The 27,896-nt window shown below is 44.8% G+C and overlaps 1 protein-coding gene across 6 annotated transcripts in view; it reads left to right on the forward strand.

The window, feature by feature from the left end:
• The window catches only part of GYG2 (glycogenin 2), a 33,774-nt gene continuing 5,878 nt past the window's right edge, over positions 1 to 27,896 (forward strand). For 2 of the 6 annotated variants that reach the window (XM_036839359.1, XM_036839363.1), the window contains exons 1-8: positions 224 to 495; positions 994 to 1,119; positions 4,720 to 4,861; positions 10,070 to 10,244; positions 11,712 to 11,874; positions 14,009 to 14,135; positions 15,710 to 15,932; positions 18,015 to 18,209. In XM_036839359.1, the coding sequence (XP_036695254.1) occupies positions 1,113 to 1,119; positions 4,720 to 4,861; positions 10,070 to 10,244; positions 11,712 to 11,874; positions 14,009 to 14,135; positions 15,710 to 15,932; positions 18,015 to 18,209 (1,032 nt within the window). In that variant the 5' untranslated portion in view covers positions 224 to 495; positions 994 to 1,112. Of the gene's footprint in view, positions 172 to 223; positions 496 to 609; positions 641 to 933; positions 1,120 to 4,719; positions 4,862 to 7,332; positions 7,566 to 10,069; positions 10,245 to 11,711; positions 11,875 to 14,008; positions 14,136 to 15,709; positions 15,933 to 18,014; positions 18,210 to 27,896 lie in introns of those variants that run through there. The other 4 variants (XM_036839362.1, XM_036839360.1, XM_036839361.1 and 1 more) reach the window with 4 other exon arrangements.

Genomic DNA, 27,896 nt, shown 5'->3' on the forward strand with positions numbered 1-27,896 from the left:
TCTCCTGCGTGCACGCACCGTGCACACTTGCACGCCCCTTTCCTTCGCTCACTGAGCGTTCGTTCAGTAAGATCACGTTTCCAGCGTGGCCTCTGCCCGGGCAGCGCGCCGGCCTTGGGCCCGGCCCGGGAGGCCACTGCAAACGTTTACTTTGGGGCTGGCCGGTGAAAGGTGAGGTGTCCGAGCGGAGACGCCGCAGACTCCTGGATCGGGCGGGGAGGGGTCGGGGGACCGGGGCGGGGAGGGGTCGGGTGCCCCGCGGCCGCTGCCCCCTCCCGGCTCTCCTTCCGGGGCGTCAGGGGCACGAGACGGCGCCGGCCTGTCGCGGGGCTGCGGCGGCCGCGTGGACCGGCGCCCGGGGCGGCAGAGCGGGGGCGGGGCCGGGGTTCCGGAGCACAGCCCAGCCGGCCGGGCCGAGGCGCTGGGGCGCCGGGGACGCGTGGTGGGCGCAGGGCAGGGGCGCCGGCCCGGGCGGAGGCTGCCGGAGCGCCGCAGGTGCCGGGGCGCAGGGGCCGGGCGGCGCGGAGGCGGCCTGGGCGCGGCGGGGACTTGGCGCTGAAGCTGCCCGAGCGCGGGGGAGGATCGGGGCGGGGCGCAGGGGTGCGGGAGGCCGGGCGGAAGCTTCGGGGGCGCAGAGGAGGTGCTGGGCCTGGGGAGGGGCGCGGAGGCGGCCTGGGCGCTCGGGGGGCCTGGGGGTGGAGGGGGGCGCGCGGGCTGCCCGAGCGCTGAGGAAGGGCGCGGGTGGGGGGCGCAGTGGTGGTCGCGGGGCGAAGACTATCCTGCGGGGCGAGGGGCGCCGGGCCAGCCTGGGACACAGGCTGCCCGGGGCGCGGCGAGGCCGCTGGGGACACCCGGGCGGGCAGAGGCAGCCCCGGAGCGCGGAGGGGACGTGGGGAGACAGGGGGAGGGGCTGACCCGGGGGAGGGGCTGTAGGGCGGTGCTGCAGCCCCCGGGGCGGGGGGGTCTGTCTGGAATGCCGAGCTGTCTCCGCAGGCCTGGAACTCCGCGCGGGTCGCCTGGAGACGACGCCTCCGCCAGGCCCAGCTCGAGGCCGCCCCCGCGCCCAGGCGCACTTGGCCGCGCGGTGCCCACGGCGCGCCGGGCCTCAGACCATGCCGGGTGAGTCGGGAAGACCCCTCGTGCTCAGCCTCCCTGCTCTGCTGGCGCGGCTCAGATTGGCCCGCGCTGGGGGCAGCCCCCGCTTTGCGCGCGCAAGGTCGCCCCCAACCCCTCAGCTCCCACGGTGCGCCTCCCCAGTGTCCCCCGGGGCTGGAGAGCTTGGTGTCCCTGGGGCAGGTGGTGATGGGGGTCTCAGCAGCTGGGAGGCGGGCGAGGTTTAGTACGGTCAAGGGGCGCTGAGATTTGGTAATTTTCTTTCTGTAAAAAAGTAGCCCTTGGAGATTAAATGGGCTGGTTTGTTGGCCAGCGTGGAAACGCGTGGGCGTCTCACGGACGCGGAGACCCGTGGGAGTTCATGCCCCTACGGCTCTGGGAAGACAGAGCCTTTGGTTCCCCTCACCCAGCCTCCCCCCCTCTCGAGGTCAGGTTGGAGGCGTAACTGGTTATTCCGATAAAGATCCAGGCTTAATCCCGCAGCAGGCCGACCGTGGCCAGATGCTGGGACTTCGGCGAGCCCTGGCCCCCCAGGGCTGCAGTTCGGTCCTGACTGCCTTCTCTTGGGTCTGGGGGGGACATCCGATTTGGACAGTAGACCTCCAAAGCTTAGAAACGTGATGATGAAGGAGTTCCCTGGGGATCCAGTGGTTGGGACTCCGTGCTTCCAATGCAGGGGGCACGGATTCCATACCTGGTGGGAACTAAGATCCCACATGCTGCGACATGGCCAAAAAAAAAAAAGTTCCCAAGAAATGTGATGATGAAACATAACCTCCACCCATGGGAAAGATGCCCGTCCTGTTCTTATCATGAAGACATCCCGTGCTTGCACCAGTCCGGGCCTGAACATGCATGAGCGCATTTTTAAGAAAAAAAAAAAATCTGGTTACTTTTTATTCAGAGGAGCGATTTGGTAATTCAGCGAGCGGTTTCCATGCTTCTGTTCCTCCTCTGTGCCTTAGAGAGGAGAATTCTTGGGGCAGAAAAGGCAGATTTCCTGCCGTGTGCTGCGGTGTGCTGTCAGATTGTCCGCAGAGAAGCAGAGAAGTCTGTCTGTTCCAGGCGGCGGTTTGGAGCTCTGCAGAGTGAAAAACGCATTTTCTGCCAACCCGCTGGGGTCAATATAATGGTAGCATTCAGGAGGGACGTTCGGACACATCGGCCACGGAATGTGCTAGAAAGAGCCCATCTGGGTATTCAGCACTTTGCAGGGAACAAAAAACACCTTTGAGTAAAAGAGGAGGGGCAGAGGACGAAGCCGGGATGTTATTTCGGGGCAGGGTCCGGGGGTTGGTTGTAAGGTGGGTGGAGTAGAGAAGGAGAAATAAACATTTCTCCCAGACCCGTTATAAAACCGTCAGCCACCGCCGTCTTCAGGATGAACTCGATTTTGCGACATTTGTTTTTTTTTTCCCAACCTGGGGTTGGAGGACAGCCATCCGTTCTATTTCTGTTTTCCCACCCTGCACGCATGCCAAAAGTCCCCTCCCCAGCGCCCTGCCTGGTGGAAACTCAGCCTGTCAATGCAGGAGGCTTGGATAATTGCGGCGTGTTTTTTGGATGCCACGCCCAAACCTGACAGCTAGGAGTTTCTTAAAGGTAAGGTGGTGTTGGAATCTGCAGACTTGTCCATGAAGTTTTCAGCCTTTGTGATATTAACATCCACTGGTCTGCCTTTGCACCTGAGATGGAGATTTTATCCAGGCATGATTTTGCACCATCATGCACCGGCCCCTGGGGGCCGGCCTTCGGAGTCATGTGTCTTTGACCTAGAACGTGAGGTTGAGTCTTGGGGTCGCTGGAGGAAGGGGGTCTTCTCTCCGCTGGAGCTGTCTTGTCATCCTGTTAATAGAAGCCATAATCCCTCCCCCTAGCAAAGGGAGAGTCCGGTAGCTCCGTAAAACCCTCTATGCAGACCCAGCCCTTTCTCTCTCCTCCCGGAGATTTGGAAGCTTTGGACAGTTGCCCATCACTGCTGCCTGGTCCCACTGTAGCCCACCTGCCCCATGCCTCAGCCATCTGGGTTCCCAGAGACCTCCCAGATGATAGGGCTCTGTCTATAGATAGATAGAGATAGGTGATAGATATAGATAAATAGATAGGTAATAGATGAATAATAAACAGTTGGATAGACATGTTAGATAATGATAGATGGATAGAAAAATGGGTGGTTGGGTGGATAGCTAGACAGATATCTTTTGGGCTGCAGACTTGAGTTCTGAGGTTTGCTGTCTTTTAATACTCAGCTCACAGTGGCAATGCCAGGAATTCTCATTCCCTCTTAATCCAGGAAGAAACCCAACAACGTGTAGACAGGAGCTCGTTGGAATGGGCACACTTGGGTGTTTATCCCAGTGGAATGTCAAGGTTAAGATGCCAGCTCCAGGAAAACCGGCGCCAGAAGCTTGGGTCCTGGTGTTCTGTTTGGCGTGACCGTATCTTTGGGCCGTGCTCTGGGGAGGGCACAGCGTCTGGAGGGGAGGACCGTCTGGTCTTTGAGAACTGAGCTCTGTGTGTTCCAGCCGTGGGCTGTGAATTCTAATTTCTGTTGACAGCAGGGGAGCCGAGGCCTGGATTTCTTGACCCCATTGTTTTTATCCTGGCAACCAGCTCCTGGGGGCCCCAGACTCACGTTGTTTCAAAGTCCCCGTAAAAGTCAATGTCACGAGTTCACCCTTAGATTCAAAACTGCCATAAATCGGATTGGCCGTCCGAGTTTCTTCCTCTGCTGTGGTGGAGACATTAGGAAACTGAGAGCCTTTTGGTTAATGAGACAATAATTATTTTCCCTTCTCCCATCTCCTCGGCCTCATATATCCTTGAGTTGAAGTCTTTCCAACAAGTGGGTTGTGTGGAATTGAATTAATGGCTTTGGACGTTCCTTCTGAGAGCGCAGTTCTTTTGAGCTTGGCCGGAGTCCTCATGGTAACTCAGATAATCCAAGCTTTGTTTCCACCTTTTGCTTTGCGTTCGCCCAAGACCCAAATATTTTGGGTGAGTTTTTGAGACTTGAATGCAGAATCAAATAAGGGGTCTGAGCTATGCCCATTTGCCGTGTTGCAGCACCAGGAAGATTTTTTTTAATTGAAGTATAGACAATTTACAATGTTGTGTTGGTTTCAGGTGTACAGCAAAGTGCTTCAGTTATACGTATATATCTATATTATTTCGACTCGTTTCCCTTATAGGTTATTACAGGATAATGAATATGGTTCCCTGTGCTATACAAGTAGGACCTCATGTTTCTTTTATATACAGTAGTTTGTGTCTGTTCATCTGAACCAGGGAATTTTAATCGTGCTCTACTTGGCTTTGTCTCCCTCATGTTTAGGGTTTCCTCTTTTCCTGTGTGTGTGTGTGTGTGTGTGTGTGTGTGGTTTTTCTTCTTTTCTTTTTCTTTTTTTTGTGTTGAAGAAGAATTTTTTTTGCTTTATTTTGAAACAAAAGGATGCATGTGAAATGTCCTCGATGCATATTTTAGAACAGCGAACAGTTATTCAGTTAGAGTCGTGAAGCTTGAGAGAGTTGGAGGTGACCGTCAGCCCCGCCGTCCCATGAGACCCGTCGGAAACATGACCCTATTGTTTTTGTTCACATCCACAGTGTCTGACCAGGCGTTTGTCACGCTGGCTACCAATGACGTCTACTGCCAGGGGGCCCTGGTGCTGGGGCAATCATTGCGGGACCACAGGGCCACCAGGAGGCTGGTGGTGCTGGTCACCCCTCAGGTGTCCAACCTGCTCAGGTAAGACTCAGACACACACCTGGTCCTTCCTCCTGAAGAAGCAGGTCCTCCGCGCTGGAGCAGGTCCCAGCCATGGTTCATGGGCCCGGGCCACCGGCTGTCCTAGGGGGCCTCAGACACTTGCACAATGCCCTCCAGTTGTTATTAAAGGAGGAGGCTCTGCCAGGGGTGTGGCCAACTTCAGAATCCTTGTAGACAACACTCTGTGTGGGCACCGTTTCCTGTCTCAACTACGGAAATTCAAATGCCCGTTATTTTGGGGGGGAGTGGGCAACTTTGAGAAGCAACTGTCCTAAGCTAAGTTAAAGATTCTTTTTTTACGTTTTTATTGAAATATAGTTGAATTACAATGTTGTATTATTTTCAGGTGTACAGGAAAGTGATTCAGTTATATGTACCTACATATATATTCTTTTTCAGATTGTTTTCCCTTATAGATTATTACAGGATATTGAGTAGAGTTCCCTGTGCTCTATAGTAGGTCCTTGTTGGTTATCTGTTTTATACATAGTAGTGTGTATCTCTTAATCCCCAATTCCCAATATATCCCTCCCCCCTTTCTCCTTTGGTAACCATAAGTTTGTTTTCCATGTCTGTGAGTCTGTTCCTGTTTTGTAAATAAGCTCATTTGTATCGTATTTTAGATTCCACGTGTAAGTGCTATCGTATGATATATGTCTTTCTCTGACGTACTTCACTTAGTATGATCATCTCTAGGTCCATCCACGTTGCTGCAAATGGCATCCTTTCATCCTTTGTTACGGCTGAGTAGTATTCCATTGTATACACGTACCACATCTTCTTTATCCATTCATCTGTCGATGGACATTTAGGTAACTTCCATGTCTTGACTGCTGTGAACCGTGCTGCTGTGAACATTGGGGTGCATGTATCTTTTTGAATTAGAGTTTTTTCCGGATATATGCCCAGGAGTGGGATTGCTGGATCCTAAGGTAGCTCTATTTTTAGTTTTGTAAGAAACCTCCACACTGTTTTCCACAGTGGCTGGATGCAACTTAAATTTTAAACTTAAATACTACATAGAACACTTTGCTGATAAAATTGAAAGTAGTAAATACTTGATCCTTCTAGGGAACTTCAGATGATCCACATTGACACCAGAAGAAGTGAAACCTTTCTGCTGACCAGTAACAATGGGAGAAATGGGAATGTTATCAAAGGCTTATCTGGGGGGAAGGACCTGGGCCTGGGCAATTGTAAGGGATGTTCTGTAAAACTGGGCACAATAAATTCATTTCCATGCAAAAAGAACTATCTGAGAGCCTAGGGGGGAAAAAATGTTCATTTATTTTAAGACACTGTGCTAATCTTGATATGGAAACTTGATGTACAGCTTTGATTGTGTTTCCATATAGATGAGAAAAGCCCCCAGTACAGATCATCAACAAGGCAGCTCTAGCCGTGGAATAAAGAAATAAATTATGCTGGATAAACAACAGGGTCCTACTGTATAGAACAGGGAACTATATTCAGTACCCTGGGATGAACCATCATGGAAAAGAATATGAAAAAGAATGTATGTGTATGTATAACTGTGTCACTGCTATACAGCAGAAACTAACACAACATTGTAAATCGACTGTACTTCAATAAAATAAAAAAGACAAAGAAAGAAATGATGCTTGCTGTAAGAAAGCAAAGATAGTTCATTGTATAAAAATCTATCATTGTAATTCATCACATCACTGTGTCAGAGAAAGGCAATGATGTGATCCTTTTATATAAAAGTTGAACACATACCCACATGATTTCCAGATAGATTTTAAAGATAAAGGTAAAATTTAAAGCATAGGAAAATCATAGAAGTCGAGACATATAGCTTCTCAATCTTGGCATGACTGACATTTGGGGCTGGGTGACCCTCGGATGAGGGGCGTCCTGTGCCCTGTGGGGTACAGAGCAGCGTCCCTGGTCTCCACCCACCAGATGTCAGTAAGACCCCCCCGCCAACCCTCCTTGCCTTTGTGATAACGAAAAACGTCTCCAGACACTGACATAGATGATTGCTTCATGTATCTGCCATTTTTAATTACACAGAACAAAGGGTACCAGGACTGCTGTATGTCAGATGTATTTGTGTAAATGTAAAAGGTAAAACAAGCCAATTAGGGAGCCCATTTACAAAATTTATAACGAGGAGGGGGTGTTGTCCATAGAATAATGAAAGAACTCCAAATGGTAAGCAGAGATGGATGGATGGATACAACCAGGGTAGACGGCATGACCAAGTGATATGTACTCTGCCTTCACAGACATTAAAGTCATGTCACATCAAACAGCTCAGTGATATTTATGACCCGTCAGGCTGGCAAATGTCTTTTTAAACGTCGGTGTTTTGGGGGGGGGGGGGCGGGCACAGACCTTAGTCATTGACATTAAGTGATGTCATTAGTCTTTAGCCAAATTGGCTGTCACCCATTCTCCCAAAAGGGTTTCAAATGAATGGATGCTCAAGGTGTATTTCTTCTTGTCTAAGATGATTCCTTCAGGCCCCAAAGAGAAAGAAAAGAGAAGAAAATACATGTGTGTGCAGCGGACGTTTCCCTGTGCCCGGGCCACTGGGTCTTCAGAGTCAGACCAAGGGCTGCAGTGGACCCAGCGTTGGGAACGGTGACCCTGGGGGTAGCCATGCATCCTTGGGGGGACCTCTGTGTGGTCCCATCATCGTCTCCTGAATCATGGTGTGCGTGGAACAGTTACATAGAACTGATAAAGCCAAAAAACAGACATGATTCTCTGCTAGATTCCTATCTCCTCAGCTGTCCAAAGCTGTCAGCATTTTTTTTCAGTCTTTCAGTCTACTCAAGATGAACTTTGAAATACTCAGAGACAGTGTCACAGAAATACTGGGAAAGGTTCACTGATGCAGACCTTAGTTGCACTGTTATAGAACCGGTTATGTATTTTGCGGTCATTGGTAGGGTTGAGGAACGGTGCTCTACGATGCAGTCAGGGCAGTAGGACATAAACAGTGACCTGTGACTCCAAATGACCAGGGAGTGGTGTTCAGGAGACTGTCATTCCTCCAGGCTGTGTGGTACATCCGTGGTTGGGGTAGTCTTTCTGCAGGGAAAGGGACCCAGTAGCATATGCTCGTAGGTTCACACAAATTGCATTCTTGAAACTTAATTCTCCCTCCAGGAATTTACGTTAAGGAAGCAAGCAGAGCTGAACAAAAGCCTATAAGGACATAGGTGCTATTTGTAGTAACGTAGAATGACATTTCTTGGCCCTCTACCTCCCTCTTTATACAATCATGAGGATGTCATAAATTCCATAAATAACTGGGTAAAAAGCAGGAGGAAATTGGTGGTGACGTGGTATTTTCTTAGAGAGAGAGTTACTTTGAATACTGTGCAACGTGAAAGCACAAATGTGGAGTAGAAGTGGAAAAGCTACTAAAGAATAGAAAAGACAGACCCAGAAGCTCCAACACCTGTCTAAGACTGGGAGTTTCAGAAAGGACAGAAGTGGAGAGAACGGATTCAAGGAAATATTTCAGCTGTGAGGAAGGATTTTAGATTGTGGGCGTTCCCTGAGCGTTGAGAAGAATGAATGAAGGAAACGCAAGTGTTGATACAGAAGGTACCATTTCAGAGCACGAAGAATGAAGAAAAAGTACTAAATGCATTTCAGGTCTCAGCCTGGTTGAGACAGCTGATGCCTTAAAGCTCTTAGACTGACTAATTTTGAAATGAAATTTCTGTATTCAGCTAAATGCAATTTGAAAGCAAAATCAAGATGTTTCAAATATGCAGAAGCTCAACAGTTTTACCCCTCAAGGACCTTTGAGAAGAAATTACTTGAGGATATACTCAAGCATGATGAAATGTGAATCCAAGAAAGAAGAAATAGAATATAAGACACAGTGCAAAACAAATAAATGAGTAATACTGAGAGTTAATTGGGAATGCATTGGTGAATAATTATGAAAATAATCTGGAGTTAACATTCCCCATGGGAGGTGGTCGGGGGATAAAAGAGGAGGGAGATCGGTGAACATACGCTAATGTTCCTGTCTTGTCTGGGGTGAAGTTATAGATGATAATTATTGTTAAATTTGATAGAAAATAGTAAGGTTAAATAGATGCGTTGAGAGTTTAAGGGTGGCAACCACCAGAGGACTAGAAAGGGTATGTACAAAAAACACAAGGGATAGAAAAAAATCTAAACCAAGCAATGAAAAGTAGGAAAGAATTACAAAGAAGAAAGTACCTTTTTCAGTGCGTGGTATTATGGAGTATGTGATGTCTTGCTACTGTTGACATTAACCTTGGTCTCCTTTGGGGTATCTCTACTGTAAAATCATTATTTTTGCCTTTGTAATTGATAAATATCTTGGGAGAGGTACTTTTAGACTATGAAAACATGCTGTTTCTCCTCAAAACCTTTACTCATTGCTTTTTAGGGTTCATCAGTGAATTTTGTCTGCAACGTTTATCCCTGTGATGTTCATCTAATGGTGATTTTTCTCTTTCCCTCATTCCTTCTACATTTATTACTTGGAATTCTTCTGTGAGGAAGAGCTACCCCTTTTACCCCATTTACTTATGTATTCAGTTGTGATACCAGTATGGATCCGTGAATATTCATTTTATACTTCAGGTTTGTTTTTGTTTTCTTGCCCAAATTGCGTCAGCTTTGGCTACTGGGAGCTCCTCCTGATTGACTTCCTGTATCCTTTTGACATGCCCCCATCCTTTTTCTAGCACTTTCTTAATTTTCTGTCATCGTGAAGATATTCCAGGCAATGATGAAGTAGAACTTAAGCAAAAAAATTTTTTAATGGAACAGAGGCACATTTCATTTTGATGAAATGTACATTCTTTCAAAATTTGAGTCTCAAACTTGTATGCAATGAGCAGTATAGGTTTTGAATATGTAAAGTAAAAACTAATGGAGATCTGTTGGTTTCTACCTACTCAGCCTTCCCTTCTCACTGCCCATGCACTTTGGAAAGAGAAAGTACCTTCCTAAGAGATGACCCGAATCAGTCTATGTTAAGATGGTTTAATACGTCTTGCTTTTTATGTTTGCCTAAGTTTTAAGCATGAATGAAACGTGGGCAAAGCCACGAGACCCACATGGGGAAAATAAAACCTGATATGAAGACTGTAGCAGCAAGGGACAGCATGTCTCATGTTAGATGGTGGGCTGTTCTCCTAGGATTTGGCATGTCTTTTCCAGGGTGGTCCTCTCGAGGGTGTTTGATGAGGTCATCGAAGTGAACCTGATAGACAGTGTAGACTACATCCACCTGGCCTTTCTGAAGAGACCTGAGCTCGGAGTCACCCTCACCAAGCTTCACTGTTGGACACTCACCCGTTATAGCAAGTGCGTCTTCCTGGATGCAGATACCCTGGTGAGTACAAGGGAGGGTAAGGACCAGGCCCTCCACTTGCTGAGGAACCCCCGTCAAAGACCATGCCTCTCCCTCCTGAAGCAAGCTGCTAGCTCGTGCTGGTGGATCCCCACCAGGTAACATCCATCACTATCACCAACATCATTTAGTCGATCAACATCAGATAGAACACACCTACTGCAGTAGACCCTGCTGAGTACACTGGGGTACTTGAAGGCATGTCCCTTCCCTAGGAAGGGTTTGTAATCACATTACTTCATCTACACAAAGTAAAATATTAGAGAAATATTCTTCCTTGATTGTACCATGAATTATAGAGTCCTGAAGGGACTGGTACACCTAGCTTCTTAAGCTATGGCATCCCCCATTGTCATTTGGGGTAGTTACCTTTGGTGTAGGAGCCCAGGATGGGCACTTTCATAAACAGCCATTGGAAAGTTGAAATGTAAAATGAGGCTGGAGTGTCAAGAGATAACATTCGAGGTTGTCTTCGTTGTGCAAAAGCAGCTCTGTAGGAAAACAGGGATGCAGAGGAAAATAATAAGTGCATAATCAGAGTAATTTCTTTCCCAAACAGCACAATTCAGAAAGCCAGTAGGTGTTGGAGAGAACTGCTGTTGGTGGTCAAGCTCTCGAAGACAGTGGATTATACGATATTGACTTGCAAACTTCTGTGTTTATGGATTTCCAGTCCTGTAGGTCACATTTGCTAGATGAAAGAGAATATATACAATTAGGAGCATTCCTTGGAGGATCTTAAGAACCTCGAGATGATAATTGCATTTCAGTGACGGTGTTACTTCAAACCCTTGAAATAAACCAGGGAGCAATCTTACACGCACACCCTTCTCTTTTGAATATAAGTCTAAAAGAAGAGAGTCACTCAAAAAATTGGGTATAAGTTTCCCAGCTCAGAACGTTGTCTGGCCCATTGTGAAGTTCCTGTTGCATTTCTCACTTGTGCCCCAGACGTTAAGAGAAGTGTCACAGTCACTGAGTCCAAGCTTGACTGCTCACCACACGAGACAGGCCAGTAAATCGAGAGCAAGGAATAATGACTTTATTCGGAAAGCCAGCAGACCGGGAAGAGGGTGGACTCGTGTCCCAAAGACCCATCTTCCCTGAGTTAGAATTCAAGCTTCTTTTATACTAAAAGGGGAGGGGGTAAAGTCCTGCTCTCGGTCAGAATTTCTTCCTTCTTGCAGCCATTCACAGGTGGGCCTGATGAGGCTTTCCTGTGAGCGAAACAGAGGTATTTTAGCTTAACACTTATTGCACCAGAGGCAGGGTTCCCTGAGATGGGCCATTATCTATTGTTTAAGCTTATGGGCAATATTCCTTTGGTGATTAACTTGTAGCAAAAGCAATAGAATGCAAAGGTTAAAGTAAAAGAAACAGGTCCAATACGGAGTCAGATTGGTTCTTCCCTGTGAGAGCGTACGGGTCCCCCATGCTCTGTTGTTCCAGGTGCTGTCCAATATCGATGAGCTCTTCAATAGGACAGAGTTTTCTGCGGCCCCGGATCCCGGATGGCCGGATTGCTTCAATAGCGGGGTATTTGTCTTCCAACCTTCCCTGGAGACGCATGGCCTCTTGCTGCAGCATGCCACCGACCATGGCAGCTTTGACGGTAGGTGAAGGGCAGCTGGACATTTGTGGAAGAGATTGGGGCCTGTACCCATCCCTCTGCCCCGCCGGCATCTAGTCCCACCACCCTGTATCTGTGAGCAGCAAGTTAAAGATGGGGATGGAAGAACAAGTCCAGGAAGAGATGAAGATGTAAGTAAGTAAGTACACGGTAGAGAGAACCGTTGAAAATATCTTCGATGGGTAGAAGGAGGAACTCCCCAGTCCTGATCACATAGGATGGGTAGACAGCCTTTCTTTAAAGGGCCTGATAGGGGACTTCCCTGGTGGTCTAGTGGTTAGGACTCTGCACTTCCACTGCAGGGGGCACGGGTCCCATCCCTGGTTGGGGAACTACGATCCCGCAAACCTCACGGCGCAGCCAAAATAAAATAAAAAAGGACCAGATAATTAATGTTTTCAGCATCGTGGGGCATACCATCTCTGTGACAGATATTTATCCCTGTAGTTGTAGAGTGAAATCAGCCATTAACAGGACTTACATGAGCGTGGATGTGTTCCAATAAAACTTTATTTACAAAACTGGGTGCAAGCCTTTGTTGGCCAACCCCGATAGAGAATAAAGGGGAGAATTAACTGAAACCAGACACTTGCCTGAACAGGCATTAGTAGATGGGAAAAATACTAGAATTTTTGTAACGTGAAAGAAAATGGTAGACTATTGAAAAATTGGAATGTAGATTGGTGCAGCCACTGTGGAAAACAGGATGGAGGTTCCTCAAAAACTAAAACTAGAACATGCCATATGATCTAGCAATTCCACTTCTGGACATATATCCAAAAAAAACCAGAAATGCTAATTTGTAAAGACACGTGCACCCCAGTGTTCATAGCAACACTGTTTACAGTAGTCAAGCTATTGAAGCAACATCAGTGTCCACAGATGAATGGATAAAAAAGATGTGGCATATACACAATGGAATATTACTCAGCCATGAAAAAGAACGAAATATTGCCGTTTGCAGCAACATGGATGCAGTTGGAGGGCATGATGCTAAATGAAATAAGTCAGACAGAGAAAGACAAATACCGTATGCTGTATGGTATCACTTATATGTGGATCTAAAAAGTACAACAAACTAGTGAATATAACAAAAAAGAAGCAGACTCACAAATACAGAGAACAAACGAGTGGTTATCAGTGGTGACGGGGGGGCAAAATAGGGATAGGGGATTAAGAGGTACAAACTATTAAGTATCAAATAAGCTGCAGGGATATATTGTACAACACTGGGAACAGAGCCAAGATTTTATAATGACTATAAATGGAGTATAATGTCTAAAAAATTGTGAATCACTATATTATACACCTATAACTTACATACTATTGTACAGCAGCTATACCTCAATCAAAAGATAATAATAAACATTGATAGGGAAAAAAAAAATTCCTTCTAGGTAAGGACGAGGTAACAAAGTTGGCAAAAATGGTGGTAAAAGCTATTGTCGATACCAGATAGAATTCCCTGAGGAGGAGTGGAGAATTTTGGAGACAGTGTGTGATTTTATTATTTATTGTTTGCACCATCGGTGGAGAATTCTGGAGAGACTATGCACTTTTTATTTCATTTTATTTTCTTTTTTTGGCTGCTTTGGGTCTTAGTTGTGGCACGCAGGATCTTTGGTTGAGGGGTGGGCTCTTCTTTGTGGCATGCGGGCTTCTCTCTAGTTGTGGCGTTTGGGTTTTTTTTCCCTCTCTCTCATTGTGGTGTGCAGGGTCCAGAGCACATGAGCTCTGTAGTTCGCAGCACACGGGCTCTCTCGTTGAGCTCTCTGTGCGAGCTCAGTAGTTGTAGCGCGTGGGCTTAGTTGCCCCATGGCATGTGGGATCTTGGTTCCCAGACAGGGATCATACCCACATTCCCTGTATTGGAAGGCAGATTCTTTACCACTGGACCACCCGGGAAGTCCCGAGACTATGCACTTTTTAAATGAATGGTGTGGGTTATCAGTCACTTTTGAGACAACGACCACGTTTTAGTGGGTTGAGAGAGGAAATGTAATTTGTGTGCTGGGATACCAGTGTTTTTCCATTATGTCTTCAAACATGTCTTGCATTCTCTTGGTGCACTGTACCATTCTTTATTAACTTCTTTGGCTGTTTGTTAACTCTCTAGGGGCAGACCAAGGCTTGTTGAACAGTTTCTTCAGTAGCTGGTCCACAGCAGACATCCAGAAACACTTGCCGTTCATTTATAACTTGAGTAGCAACACGGCTTACACCTACAGCCCTGCTTTCCAACAGTAAGTTTCGTGCCAAGCCCAATTCTTCTATACCTGGTCAATCATTCTCTCTCAGAATCTAATATCACCTTTTGGCATTTTGAAGGGAAAAAAAAAAAACAAACAGATCATCCTTCTGCTTGCTTCTTTATTGCTTTACGTGATAGGTAATCAAGGCAGCTAGGCTTCATGAGAGTGGTTCCCAAAGTGTTGCCCAGGGAACCCCCAGGGGTTCCCCGCCCCTCTTTCAAGGGTCTTTGAAATCAAAGTGACTTTTAAAAAAGTTAATTCTAAGATGTCATTTTCCTCTTTTCACTCTTGTTTTCTCATATTGGACAGTGGGATTTTACAGGAACGCCATGACATGATGTGATAAAAAGCATTGCACTGAATGCAGGTGCAGATATGAGAAACCAACTGTCTCCTCGTAAAATAGTCAATGTCACTCTTTTTACAAATTTTTAAAAATATATAGAGAGTTATATTTTATGAAAAGATACGAAAGATGTGACATTTTACGCATTTTTAAAAAATATAATTATATATAGTTATATTTTATGAAGAAGTAGGAAAGATGTCACTTTTTACTCATTTAAAAAATAGTTATAATTATATTTTTATGAAGAAATACAAAAGATGTCACTTTTTACACATTTAAAAGATATATAGTAATATATAATTATAGTTATACTTTATGAAAAAATATAAAAGTTATGTTAACATATAATGGGCCCTTGGTTTTTTAATGAGTTGGTACATGGGTTTTCTAATTTCTCAGTTTTAACTTCTGTTGCGGTGAATATGTACAGATGCAATCCACGTGAACAAACATCTTTTCCTCTGTGATTTGTAAGAATGTCAGGAGGTCCTAGAACCAAAACGTGTGAGGTCCACTGCTCTAGGGGACATTGTTATAAGTGAAAATGTAAAATCTGAGAAGATTTTGAGCGTGCTTTTTTAATAGGAGCCACACGGCCCCCAAGGAGGCAGACACTGGTTTGTGGGGCGTAAAGCCATCATATCCTTTTTAATGTAGAAAGGACAGCTGTACATACAGAACGTAGATATACAGGGCAAATATGATATTAAAGTTTCATAGGAAAGCAATTAAGAAAAAAATGTTTAAAAAGGTTCGAGGTTGGTGGGAGTGGTGATAATGAAAAAAAAAAAGGTCGAGAGGGGAAAATTCACCATCTTGTACAAGAAGCCAGTTTTCTGGTCTGCAGCTTGCATTATCTACTATAAAATCTACTTTTTAAAGTTTTTATCGTTTTCAGGATAAGATGATTTGGGCTACGGTACTGCCCATCTTTCTAAAAAGACTCCTGATTTCTTCTTCCCGTTTTGGGGAACATTCCCAAGTGGGTTATGATTATGCTTCTTGGTCTGTAGAAAATGAAAGGCTGCAAACGTGGATTGATGAAGCAGTTATTTTTACTGCAAGTCAAGGTGGTCGTTAATGACGGGATCGTCCATAACTCGTTGAGATGCATCTTTACGTCCCGCTGTCTGTGTTGAGTCCTGTGGTTGTCACAGGCTCTCTGTGTGTGGTCACTTCCAAGAGGAAGGCAGGATGCTTTATGTTTCCTCCTCAGATTCGGCTCGAGTGCGAAGGTGGTCCACTTTTTGGGGTCCATGAAGCCTTGGAACTACAAGTACAGTCCCCAGACAGGCTCTGTTTTGGAGGAGGGCTCTGGGCCTGTCAACCAGCATCAGACGTCCTTCCTTAACCTCTGGTGGGGGATTTACCACCGCAGCATTCTGCCTCTTTATGAAAACATCCGGCACGAGGACGAACAGACATCTCCAGGACACACAGTAAGCACACAATTCCCTTGACATCCAAGAGTTCAGATCGGGGATAAACTCTCCGTGATCCACACCTGTGGGTTTTCTTCAAATACACGTTCCTCCCTCTTTTTATGGAGTCTCTTCTCATTTTTTTTTATAAGTGGTTTTATTCTCTTTTTAAATTAATTAATTTATTTATTTTTGGCTGCGTTGGGTCTTTGTTGCTGCATGCGGGCTTTCTCTAGTTGCGGCGAGCGGGGGCTACTCTTCACTGTGGTGCATGGGCTTCTCATTGTGGTGGCTTCTCTTGTTGCGGAGCACAGGCTCTAGGCGCGTGGGCTTCAGTAGTTGTGGCTCGCGGGCTCAGTAGTTGTGGCTCGCGGGCTCTAGAGCGCAGGCTCAGTAGTTGTGGCGCACGGGCTTAGTTGCTCCGCGGCATGTGGGATCTTCCTTGACCAGGGCTCGAACCCGTGTCCCCTGCATTGGCAGGCAGATTCTTAACCACTGCGCCACCAGGGAAGTCCCTCTTCTGATTTTATATGTTTTAGGAAAGACAGATTTAGGATATCTTCAGCGATTATCAAGTTATATTTTTATTTATTTTTAAAATGTCACTTTTTATTCCAAATTCTTTTTTTTTTTTGGCTTACAGGATCTTAGTTCCCTGACCAGGGATTGAACCCACCCCCTCAGCAGTGAAAGTGCAGAGTCCTAACCACTGGACCGCCAGGGAATTCCTAACCAAGTTACATTTTTAAAAAAATCTGTCAAGGCCTACATTAATGAAAGAAAGAAATAAGGTTTTTAAAAAGTTCAACGTTTATAGACATGTTCATTAAAAAAGGACAGAATTAGAAGATATTAAATAATGTTGATACACACAAGGGAAGGGGTCAGGCAAGGAAAGATATGTCATTTCATCGCAAGAAAGAAAGACCATAGTTGGAAGTTAATGACCAGCCAAACTTTAGGTCTTGTGCTAGTTTTCCTTCGTATCCACATCCTATATTTCACGCAAGAGGATGCTGAAAGAGGCAGGCAACATTTTTTTTTTTGGTGCAAAACCGTGAATGTTTCATGAGCAGAATTGCTGCTGTGATTTATAGGGCTGATGCGTAAATAATTAAATTAGCCGCCTTCATCAGGGAAAGAGCCACTCACAGATTAAGTGGCTGAAGATGATTGATTACAAATGTCATTGGAGGGGGCATTTTCCACTTTCCATCCTCGACTGAAGTAGCAATCGGAGGTGGTTTCTGAAGAGGATTTTTCAAATTGTTGATTGGCACCCATTTGATTTTTTATAACTGTAACCCTACGTGCTCTCCATAGTAGAGTTTCTGCAGTGGATTTTTTTTTTTTTTTTTTTTTTGGCTGCAGCTGGTCTTAGTTGCGGCCTGTGGCATCTTTAGTTGTGGCACTCGGACTTCTTAGATGTGGCATGCGGACTCTTAGTTGCGGCACGCATGCAGGATCTAGTTCCCCGACCAGGGATCGAACCCGGGCCCCCTTCATTGCGAGCGCGGAATCTTACCCACTGGACCACCAGGGAAGTCCCTCTGCAGTGGACTTAACAGGGAGGCACCTGCCTTGCCAAAGACCTTTTAAAATGAGGTCCCAGGAAATTTTATTTCCTGGTCAGTTTTTGACTAGCGCATGTATTGGTACAACGGAGTCCAGTGTCCACAGATGCTTGCGTTGGGATCTTGAAACGAATTCATATTTTAGCGTTTTTACTATGGTTTCTGTTTGGTGCAGCTGGGTGCTGCTTTTCAAGAGAACTAAAGCTTTCTCTGACCATGGGACACGAGTGATTAGGAGTTTATTCAGATTCTTGATAGGAAGTTGCTGTTCTTTTCTGCAAAGCAGTATGCTAGGTCCTGGGTTGGATATGAAGGAAAATAAGCCAAAGTCAGGTGGTTCTAAGGAGTAAAACGTGGAGAGCAGTCTAGGGACACTGTGCCTTGGGGTCCTTCCCACCTGGAGCAGTAATGTGAACGCGGATGTTGGCACTGGGGACCACTGGCCACACAGGGGAATGGATGGGCAGCGGGAGATGGGCGAAGATGTCAGGAGGACCTTGCTAAGTTGTGAATACCTTTTCTGCAGGCTCATCTCGGGGGCGCTGGGGTGCCTTGTTCAAGTTCAGCTCCCACTGCTGAGGGGTCGTGTGCGAATGCTGTGCCCCACTCCGGGGAGCCCTGTACCAGTTGGGCGGAGGGGCCCCGCCAGCCTTGGCCTGAGAGGACCGTGGTGGTGGTGGAGGAGACCCCCACTTCGCCTGACGCATGCCCGGCGGAAGATGTAAGTACGTGCTCTTGGCACCGGTGCGACGGGGACACAGACGCTGGTTCCCCCGCGAGATGAAGCAGAGAGGATGTTCCCGGGGAGGGGCAGGGGGGACGCGAGGAACCTGTCTGCAGTTTGCTCTACGGTATCAGGGCCTCCCGAGTGTCTTTAGAGAAAATGGCAACATTGCACGTCACAGTAAAGCCAATGACAGCCGCGTCCTAATCCCTGGAACCTGGAAATGCTGCCTTATATGGAAACGGGGTCTTCGCAGGCGGGATTGAGTTAAGGACCTTGATGTGGGGACGTGGTCCTGGATTATCCGGGGGGGACACAGTGTCGTCACAAGGGTTCTCCTAAGAGGGAGGCGAAAGGCAGCTTGATGAGATGGGATAGAAGCAGACGTGAGACGGGGAGCAATGGGAAGATACTGATCTGCTGGTTTTGAAGATGTACAGGAGCCAAGGGACACAGGTGCCTCTATGAGCTGGAAAAGGCCAAGAAATGGGTCATTGGCTAGAACCTCCAGAAGCAACTCAGCCTTGCCGAGGACACCTGCCTGATGAGACCCAACGTGGACTTCTGACCTCCAGAACTGTTTATATCATCAGTCTGCATTGGTTTTTTTTGTTTTGGTTTTTACACTTCTTGAAGGTTGATTCTTTGCCAGGTGCACTCCTAAGCACTGTACAGTATACTGTTCCTGTTAAAAAGCACAAGAGCACTATTCTCGTGTCCATTTTTTAAAACTAAATTTTTTTAGAGTATAGTTGGTTTACAGTGTTGTGTGAGTTTCTGCTGTACAGCTAAGTGAATCAACTCTACGTATACATGTATCTCCTCTTTCTTGGATTCCCTTCCCATTTAGGTCACCACAGAGCACTGAGTAGAGTTCCCTGTGCTCTACAGTAGGTTGTCATTAGTTATCTATTTTATATATAGTAGTATATGTATGTCAATCCCAATCTCCCAATTTATCCCACCCCGCCTTCCCTCCCCCCACCCCCGGTAACCATAAGTTTGTTCTCTACATCTGTGTCTCTGTTTCTGCTTTGCACATAAGTTCATCTGTATCATTTTTCTAGATTCCACATAGAAGCGATATTATACGATATTTGATTTTCTCTTTCTGACTTACTTCACTCTGTATGACAGGCTCTAGGTCCATCCATGTCTCTGCAAATGGCACTATTTCGTTCTTTTTTATGGCTGAGTAATATTCCATTGTGTATATGTACCACATCTTCTTTATCCATTCCTCTGTTGATGGACATTTAGGTTGCTTCCATGTCCTGGCTACTGTAAACAGTGCTGCAGTGAACATAGGGGTGCATGCATCTTTTCTAATTGTGGTCCTCTCCGGGTTTATGCCCAGGAGTGGGCTTGCTGGGTCATACGGTAGCTCTACTGTTAGTTTTTTGAGGAACCTCCCTCCTGTTCTCCACAGCGGCTGTACCAGTTTACATTCCCACCAACAGTGTAGGAGGGTTCCCTTTTCTCCACATGCTCGTCAGCATTTATTGTTTGTACATTTTTTGATGATGGCATTGTTTTAAGTCACCTAGTTTGTGGTCCTCTGTCACGGCAGCCACAGAAAACTGATAACGTGAAGAACAGGTGTTCAGTCTCCTCCAGACACGAGTGGCGTCCCCAGATTTTCAGGTTCAAAGGGCAGTGCTTTCATCCTCCTCCCGGCCACCTGCCAGCAACGCACCTTTGCGTCCTGAGAGGTTGCAGTTAAACACCCAGCTTGAAGAGGACTTGGGTAGAGTCATGTGGACCCATTTGGTCATTTCTAGTGAGGCTGGATCCGCAGAAATTCTACCCGCAGAGACAAAAAATAAAAGCGCACTTTGTTTGCAAAACAATAAGGCTAAATCAGGCTGCTGTTTATCCATCCCCGATTTCTGGGAAATAGGTGGGATGAGTGTCTGGCGATTAAAAAGTTCCCGTTTTAAATCATCACGTTCAAAGCCATTTTAAGTCCCTTCGTTGCTCACAATTAACATGAGTTCATTGCTGGGGATGGGTTTGGGGCCTGGATGGAAGGGAAGTTGTCCTTTTATGGGTATTTCGAATAGCTTTGGGAGAGCTGTTTCTTGATGATTATAAACAGTTGATGGATACATTTTAGCAAACGTTTCTGTGGAAGGCACCCTGCACTTTACTATAATGTGGAATCAGTTATGTCCAGGCAACTTCCATGCATTAATAATTTTTGAGGGCTTCCCTGGTGGCGCAGTGGTTGAGAATCTGCCTGCCAATGCAGGGGACACGGGTTCGAGCCCTGGTCTGGGAAGATCCCACACGCCGCGGAGCAACTGGGCCCGTGAGCCACAACTACTGAGCCTGCGCGTCTGGAGCCTGTGCTCCGCAACAAGAGAGGCCGCGATAGTGAGAGGCCTACGCACCGCGATGAAGAGTGGCCCCCGCTCGCCGCAACTAGAGAAAGCCCTCGCACAGAAACGAAGACCCAACACAGCCAAAAATAAATAAATAATTAATTAAAACAACAACAACAACAAAACCCAAAAACAAAAAAATAATAATTTTTGAGTTGCGATTTCATAGCCATCCAAACCAATTGAAAAAGCTCTAGGTTTGGACTGTGGAAGTGGTGGAAAGTGAGCTTTTCCTAGTTGTTTTATTCCTTCTCCTGTACCCCGAGGGCCCCATTGCCTGGCTCTGGCCCCAGGAAGTGCCTTCTGTGAGTTAAATAAAGAGCGTCTGCTGCTTCCAGGAATGTGAACAGTCTTGTCGATCAAGCTCTTAGGTTAAGTGGAGAAGCGGCTCCCTGTTCTGCCAGCAGGAGCCGTGCCTGTGATGGGACTTTTTAAAATAGAAGTAGAGTTGATTTACAGTATTGTGTTAGTCTCAGGTGTCCGACAGAGTGCGTCAGTTACTTTTTTCAGATTGTATTCCACTATCGGTTATTACAAGATATTGAAACTAATGCCCTGTGCTATACAGTAGGTCCTTTGTGCCGGGATTTTTGAGAAGAGTCCGCATTCCCATTAGATGTTTGACACTTAGACTCTGTGGAGTATCTCTCAGAAAACTCTTTCCAACTGTGATGGTTAATTTTAGGGGTCAGGTTGACCAGAGAAAGGGCTGCCCAGATGGGTGGTGAAACACATTGTTTCAGGGTGTGTTTCTGGAAGAGATTAGCATTTAAGAAAGTCTCTATTGATTGACTCTCTTATGTTGAGCATGTGTCTCTAAAAGTGAGAAGGTCATTGCCCTTCTATAAGGGAGGGGTGCTTTTTTGCAGTGTGTGCGTGTATATTTCACTATTTTACACTCCCACGCCGTCTTTGCAATTAATTTTGCAGCATTGCTGCCACCTACTGGCCATCCATTGAATGATTCACTCTGGGTTCTTTATTTTGGGGATTTGGAACCAGTCCAAAAAAACCAAAAAGGTTATTTTCATAAACTCCTGTAACTGCGGAAGAGCGGGGTGTCTGGATCTGGGATCCTTATTCCAAATAGCAGCCTTTGTATGTCTAGTCATGGCAGTGTCGAGGAGTAGGTCTCCGCTTTCAAAAGTTGAGTATCTCATTTATTTCCCATATAAAGGCATGTGTTAGATAAATATTTTTGCAATTTGTTATCTTCTCAGCCAAGTGTCCTATCCTACAGCCTCTTGGGTTGGGAAATGCAGTTAGTGGAAAGATGAGGGATGCCTTTCCTTTTTTTTTTTGAAGTTATTGGTTGTTTTTGCTATGGTTAATTTCTAAATGGTATCCTTGGATGAAAAGAAATACCTAGTATAGACCAATGTGTTAATGTTTTCTATATGAGTAGTGGGTTTTGTTTACCTTTTAGGAAATCTGCCTCTAAATCAGGGTCATAAAGCTAATCACCTCTAACATCTTACGGATTTTTTATTCTTTTTACTTTTTACATTAAAGTATATAATTGATCTGGAATTGATGTTACGTGATGAGTGAGTTTGGGGTCCACATACATCGCTGTTATGTGTGGATCTATAATGAACTCAGCATGGTTTGCAGTCAAAACTATTACATCTCCACTGCTTTGTCATGTCTTCTTGGCCATCAGTCAGATACTCACACATTAGGTGGATCTATTTTTGGAGTCTCTAATCCTTTGGGGTTTCCCCCCCCCCCTTGGGAAATGGTATATATGTATATTTTTAAAATTGAAGTATAGTTGATTTACAATGTTGTGTTGGTTTCAGGTGTACAACAAAGTGATTCAGTCATATATATATATATTCTTTTTCAGTTTCATTTCCATTATAGGTTATTATAAGATAATGAATATAGCTTCCTGTGCCAAACAGTAGGTCCTTGTTTATTTTATATATAGTAATGTGTGTCTGCTAATCCCAAACTCTTAATTTATTCCCACCCTTCCCCTTTGGTAACCATACATTTGTTTTCTATGTCTGTGAGTTTGTTTCTGTTTTGTAAATAAGTTCATTTGTACCGTTTTTTTTAGATTCTGCATATAAGTGAGATCATATGGTATTTGTCTTTCTCTGTCTGACTTACTTCACTCAGTATGACAATCTCTAGTTGCATCCATGTTGCTGCAAATGGTGTTATTTCATTCTTTTTTATGGCTGAGTAATATTCCATTGTATATATATGTACCACGTCTTATATATGTACACGTCTTCTTTATCCATTCATCTGTCAATGGACAGTTAGGCTGCTTCCATGTCTTGTGAATAGTGCTGCTGTGAACACGGGGGTGCATGTGTCTTTTCAGATTAGAGTTTTCATCTTTTCTGGATGCATGCCCAGGAGTGGAATTGCTGGATCATATGGTAACTCTGTTTTTAGTTTTTTAAGGAATCTCCATCCTCTTCTCCGTAGTGGCTGCACCAATTTACATTCCCACCAAGGGTATGGAATTCTTACTTGGCAATTACCTTACAATGACAGTCGGAAGACTTTTCAAAATCTTCTGACTTCCATTATTTCTCCAAGAATTCATCTTCCAGTCTTATGTTTATACATTTGAAGGTCATATGTCTTTTTGGTCTGGCTGCTTTTAACATCTTTCTCTTAGACTCTGGTTTTTATCATAATAACTTATTTATTATCATTTGAATTTACCCTATTTGGGTTTGTAGCACTTCCTGAAACTGTGTTCCTCCTGCCCATTCTTTCTCTGTCTCTGTCTCTTTCCTCCTCCCACTTCCCTATCTTTCTGTGATTCCAGTGACATCTACAGTAGGAATTTCATCACATCCCATGTATCTGTGACACACTTCTCCCATCTGTCTTGCCATGCTTCCGTCTACTGGCCTGTTTTCCAGGTAACCAGTCTTCTCTTTGGCTGTGTCTAATCAGCTGTTAAAGCCACATCCTGCACACTTTATTTCAATTATCGTGTTTTTAGTCCACATAAACGCCAAATGTTTACGAGGGGGTTTTCAGTACTCCCTTGAAGCTCTCCAACTTGTCCCATCATTTAAAGTATTTTCCACATTCCGTTACAGTCTGTGTACCATCCATCATACATCTGCATTTCACGTGGATCTGATTTTGTGCTTTGATTTTGTTTTCTCTTGATTTTCACTCCTTTGGTCTTGTCTCGCTGCATGCCGGTTAATTTTTGATTGACCGCAAGACATTGTGTATGGAAAAATGTCAGAGATCCTATGAGGCTCTGAATCATAGTATCATCCAGAGAGCATTTCTTATGTGTTGTTTTTCTTTTTTCAGCAGGAAGTTTTCATAGAGATGGTTTGCCCACATGCTATTAGAGGTTGAGTTGGAGTGAAACTGGGTTTTGGTGTTTGTGAGGGTTTGTCTTTTTCTGGTTCTCTTTTCAGTGGAGTCCTAAATGAAAGCTTGTGTTCAGAGTGTCCCTCTTGGATACCTCATTATTTATGGGCTCCTCAGGGCTATAGCCTTTCCGTTGCCTCGAGGGGAAATAAAAGAAATATATATATATGTATGTATATATATATATATATTTTTTTTTTGGTCTAGAATTTTAAGTTGCTTTTGGCAGGGGGTTTACTGGGAAACAAGTAGCTTTACCCATTGATGAAAGTGGAAAAATCCCTCTTCGGTTCTTGAATAGATTTGTATATTTACATTTTTTAGTTTTCACCAGCTCTTTCAGTCATAACTTTCACAAGATGATAGCCCGTGATGCAAAGGAGTGTGTCTTCGTTATTTGTTCTAAACTTATCTGCTCGGGTCGTGTATGTGAGCATTCTGTATCTATCTGTTGGCATTCGATTCCCTGCTCAGTCTGGTTGTACGATGTTCTCTTTCTGCTTTCATCTTTCTGGGCTGAGAGTCATTTGATTCTCAAGCTACTTTCCACCCTTCAGCTGCTCTGTCTTCTTTGACCTAAGAATCCTCTGAATTGTTTCCAGTCTGAGAGTCTCTCTTTTCAAGGTGACCCAAGCTTCCAGCAGCTAGTTGGGGGTATGCATCAGTGAAATACTGATCATCTAAGGAGAACAATAAATGCCATTTGCAAAAGTCACATTTTACGTAGGTGTGTTCATAAGCCTGCCAACCATTGGCTGAAAGGCTGGCATTGCACCATCATATTATCAAATTCTTGTCTTTGAATTCTCTCCTGGCTTTCTGCACATGTGAAGAAAGACGTCCCTATTTGTGGCTAGGAAGAGTAAGGGGAATATTTATTATTACTGTTTCAGTTTATATTTTAGTTGTTAACGTTCATTGTTTTTTTTTCTCTTTGTTTTATTGAAGTATAGTTGATTTACAATGCTGTGTTAGTTTCAAGTGTACAACAATTAAACATATATATGTACATATATATATTCTTTTTCATATTCTTTTCCATTATAGCTTATTACAAGATATTGAATATAGTTCCCTGTGCTATACAGTAAATCCTTGTTGTTTACCTATTTTATATATAGTAGTTTGCGTCTATGTCTGGGGTCTTGTTCAGAAGTTTGTATCTACGTCTAGGGGTCTTGTTCAGAAATGTTAGCATGAGTTGACATAACTTCTTTTCCTGCTTAAATTTGTAAGAGTCTAACACATCTGCAGAAGACAAACGGAAAAGTTGTATTATTAGTTCATCCTTTCTTATCAAATAAATAATCCTGAGTTAAATCTCTTCCAAGGAAGGATAAAATTTCATGATGGCCCACGTGGAATTTATTTATGTGTTCTTTCTTGCGAGAAATTAAGCTGACAGAATTGACATTTTCCGTAATCCGGTTCAACTAATCTTTCTGAGATTACTCAAATCTTTTGGCACTTAACCGTTTGCCAGGCTAACTGCTTCGTTTGTCCGTTACATCAAATGTCTGTGCTGTGTATGATTAAAGAACTTGAGTTTCAGAGACAGTAAGCAATTTATCCAGTTTTTTTTTTTTAATGGGTGTTAGGATTCAAACTAGAAAATTCCACTACCCAACCCTGATTGGATAAGGAAATTATTTATTTTTATGGTATTTATTATTTGTAGATAGTGCAATTATCCCATTCGTCATTTTTTTCTCCCTAAAGGTTGTTTTGGTGTTTTGTACACCAGGGAGGCTTAGGATGTGGATCGAATAGGGCTCGTAGAGGGCTTGGTGGTCAGAGAGGTGTGAATTCAAATACCCCCTCTCTCACTTGCTACGTCTGGCATGTTTAACAAGTATCTCTGTCTGAAGGTTCAACTTTTCCTCAGTAAGATAAGGGATCAAACTCTCTACGTCATAGGGTTGTTGTGAAGATTAAAAGGAATAATGCATAACAAGCTTATGAGTATAATTTAGGAACCAGTGTTGAACACCTAATAAAAAGGAGCTGTTATTATCCTGGCCTTTCATGTTTTGGATAAAGTTATCATTTTATTTTCTACTGTAATTATTAGAACTTAATTTTATTTTTGGCTTTCACGTACATAATCAAGATCAGGAAGAATGAGCCCATATTTTTTGTTTTTATTTATTTTTTTACTATTTTATTGAAGCATAGTTGATTTCCAGCGTTGTGTTAATTTCTGCTGTACAGCCAAGTGATTGTTATACGTGTATCTATTCTTTTTCATATTCTTTTCCATTATGATTTAATCACAGGATATTGAATATAGTTCCCTGTGCTCTACAGTAGGACCTTGTGATTTATCCATCCTGTATATGATAGTTTGCATCTGCTAATCCCAAACTCCTGATCAATCCCTCCCCCCCAACCTTGGCAACCACCAGTCTGTTCTCTATGTCTGTGAGTCTGTTTCTGTTTTGTAGATAAGTTCATTAGTGTCATATTGTAGATTCCACATGTAAGTGATATCATGCGATATTTGTCTTTCTCTGTCTGACTTACTTCACTTAGTATGATCATCTCTAGGTCCATCCATGTTGCTGCAAATGGCATGATTTTGTTCTTTTTTATGAGCCCGTATTTTAATTTGCACTTTCAAGTTGACGAGATAGAAAAAGCAAAATTAAAAAAGAGCAGCTTTATGAGTACAGTGTTATCTTCTACATTAAAAAAATTTGTACTGAATTTCACCAAAAATGTACTTTTGTGCACTTTTTACTGCCAACTTACTTCAGTTTCCTAATGTCCTCCTTTACCTCTGCCTCAGGACATTTGCACGTGCGTGCTGTCCTGCTTTTCTCACCATTGTCTCTTTCTCACCACATCTCCTGCTCATCTTTCAAACTTCGTTCCAGATGTTACTCCTTCAGGAGTCCTTACCCCTCCTGACGAGGTCAGTCTGACCTTGATAAACCTGCCCTTGATTCTCTGTCGTTTTCCTTCGCAGAATTTTACAGGATTGTCATCTTATAGTTGTTATTTGTGGAACGTTCATCTCTCTCCTTAGACAGTAAGCTGCATGAGGGTGGCCCACTCTTTGGTCTTCCTACTTCACTCTCTGTGAATATCCTTTGGACGCATACGTAGGTGCCTCAGTTAATACAGGGATGACCTGCCCTTTCTCCAAAACGGGAAAGCTGGTACCAGAGATTTGGGAGCCGGGAGTATGAGTTGCCAGCCTTCACGGCAGGTCAACTCACTCAAAATCTCTGGGGCAGTGGCTGGAGAATCTCCCTTCCCAGGATGCAGACTTGTTCAGCTCTGTCTGACCGCCGCAGTCGGGGTCAGCCCAGCCCACGGCACGATTCCTGCCGTGTGTTTGCCGTGAGGATGGGCAGGTGTGTCCACGTTCTCTTCTCTGTGGCCGACACTCGTTAGTTACATTGCTGGAGCCTTTGGACTTGAATGGGCTCCAGCCTGGGGGCACGGCCTTGGGCCCCGACCCTGAATTCATCAGGGTGGGCTAGCTACTGTAATAAATAGCCCCCCAAATACATACAAGTGTATTTCTGGTGTGTGTCATGCTCAGCCGAGGTGGTCACGATGTGCTGTGCTCCGTGCAGACTTCCGGGGATCCAGGATTCCTCCCCTTGGCCTCCTCCATCACCATCTAAGGAAGCCCTTGTCCGCGGTGGCTCCGTAAGAAAGGATTAGCCCCCATGAGGAAGCCATCCGTCGCCCGTAATGCATTAAGTTGTGTCCTGTGCATCTGGGACGGTCTTTGCTACGTACCACCCTTGGGAGAGCCGAGAAAATAGTCGCTCAAATGGTTTTCCGTAGGGTTTCGTTTTCCTGTGGAATTCCGGCTGAAATTGGAAGAGGTTGTCTGCGGAGGGACATTGCTCTTCACCTGACCTGTGGGGACAGAGGGTAGGAAACGTGTCCCCCACCTCAGCACCCAGTCTGGGGGGGACTC

This window comes from Balaenoptera musculus, chromosome X (genome assembly GCF_009873245.2).
Source record: "Balaenoptera musculus isolate JJ_BM4_2016_0621 chromosome X, mBalMus1.pri.v3, whole genome shotgun sequence".
NCBI classification, from domain to species: Eukaryota; Metazoa; Chordata; class Mammalia; order Artiodactyla; family Balaenopteridae; genus Balaenoptera; species Balaenoptera musculus.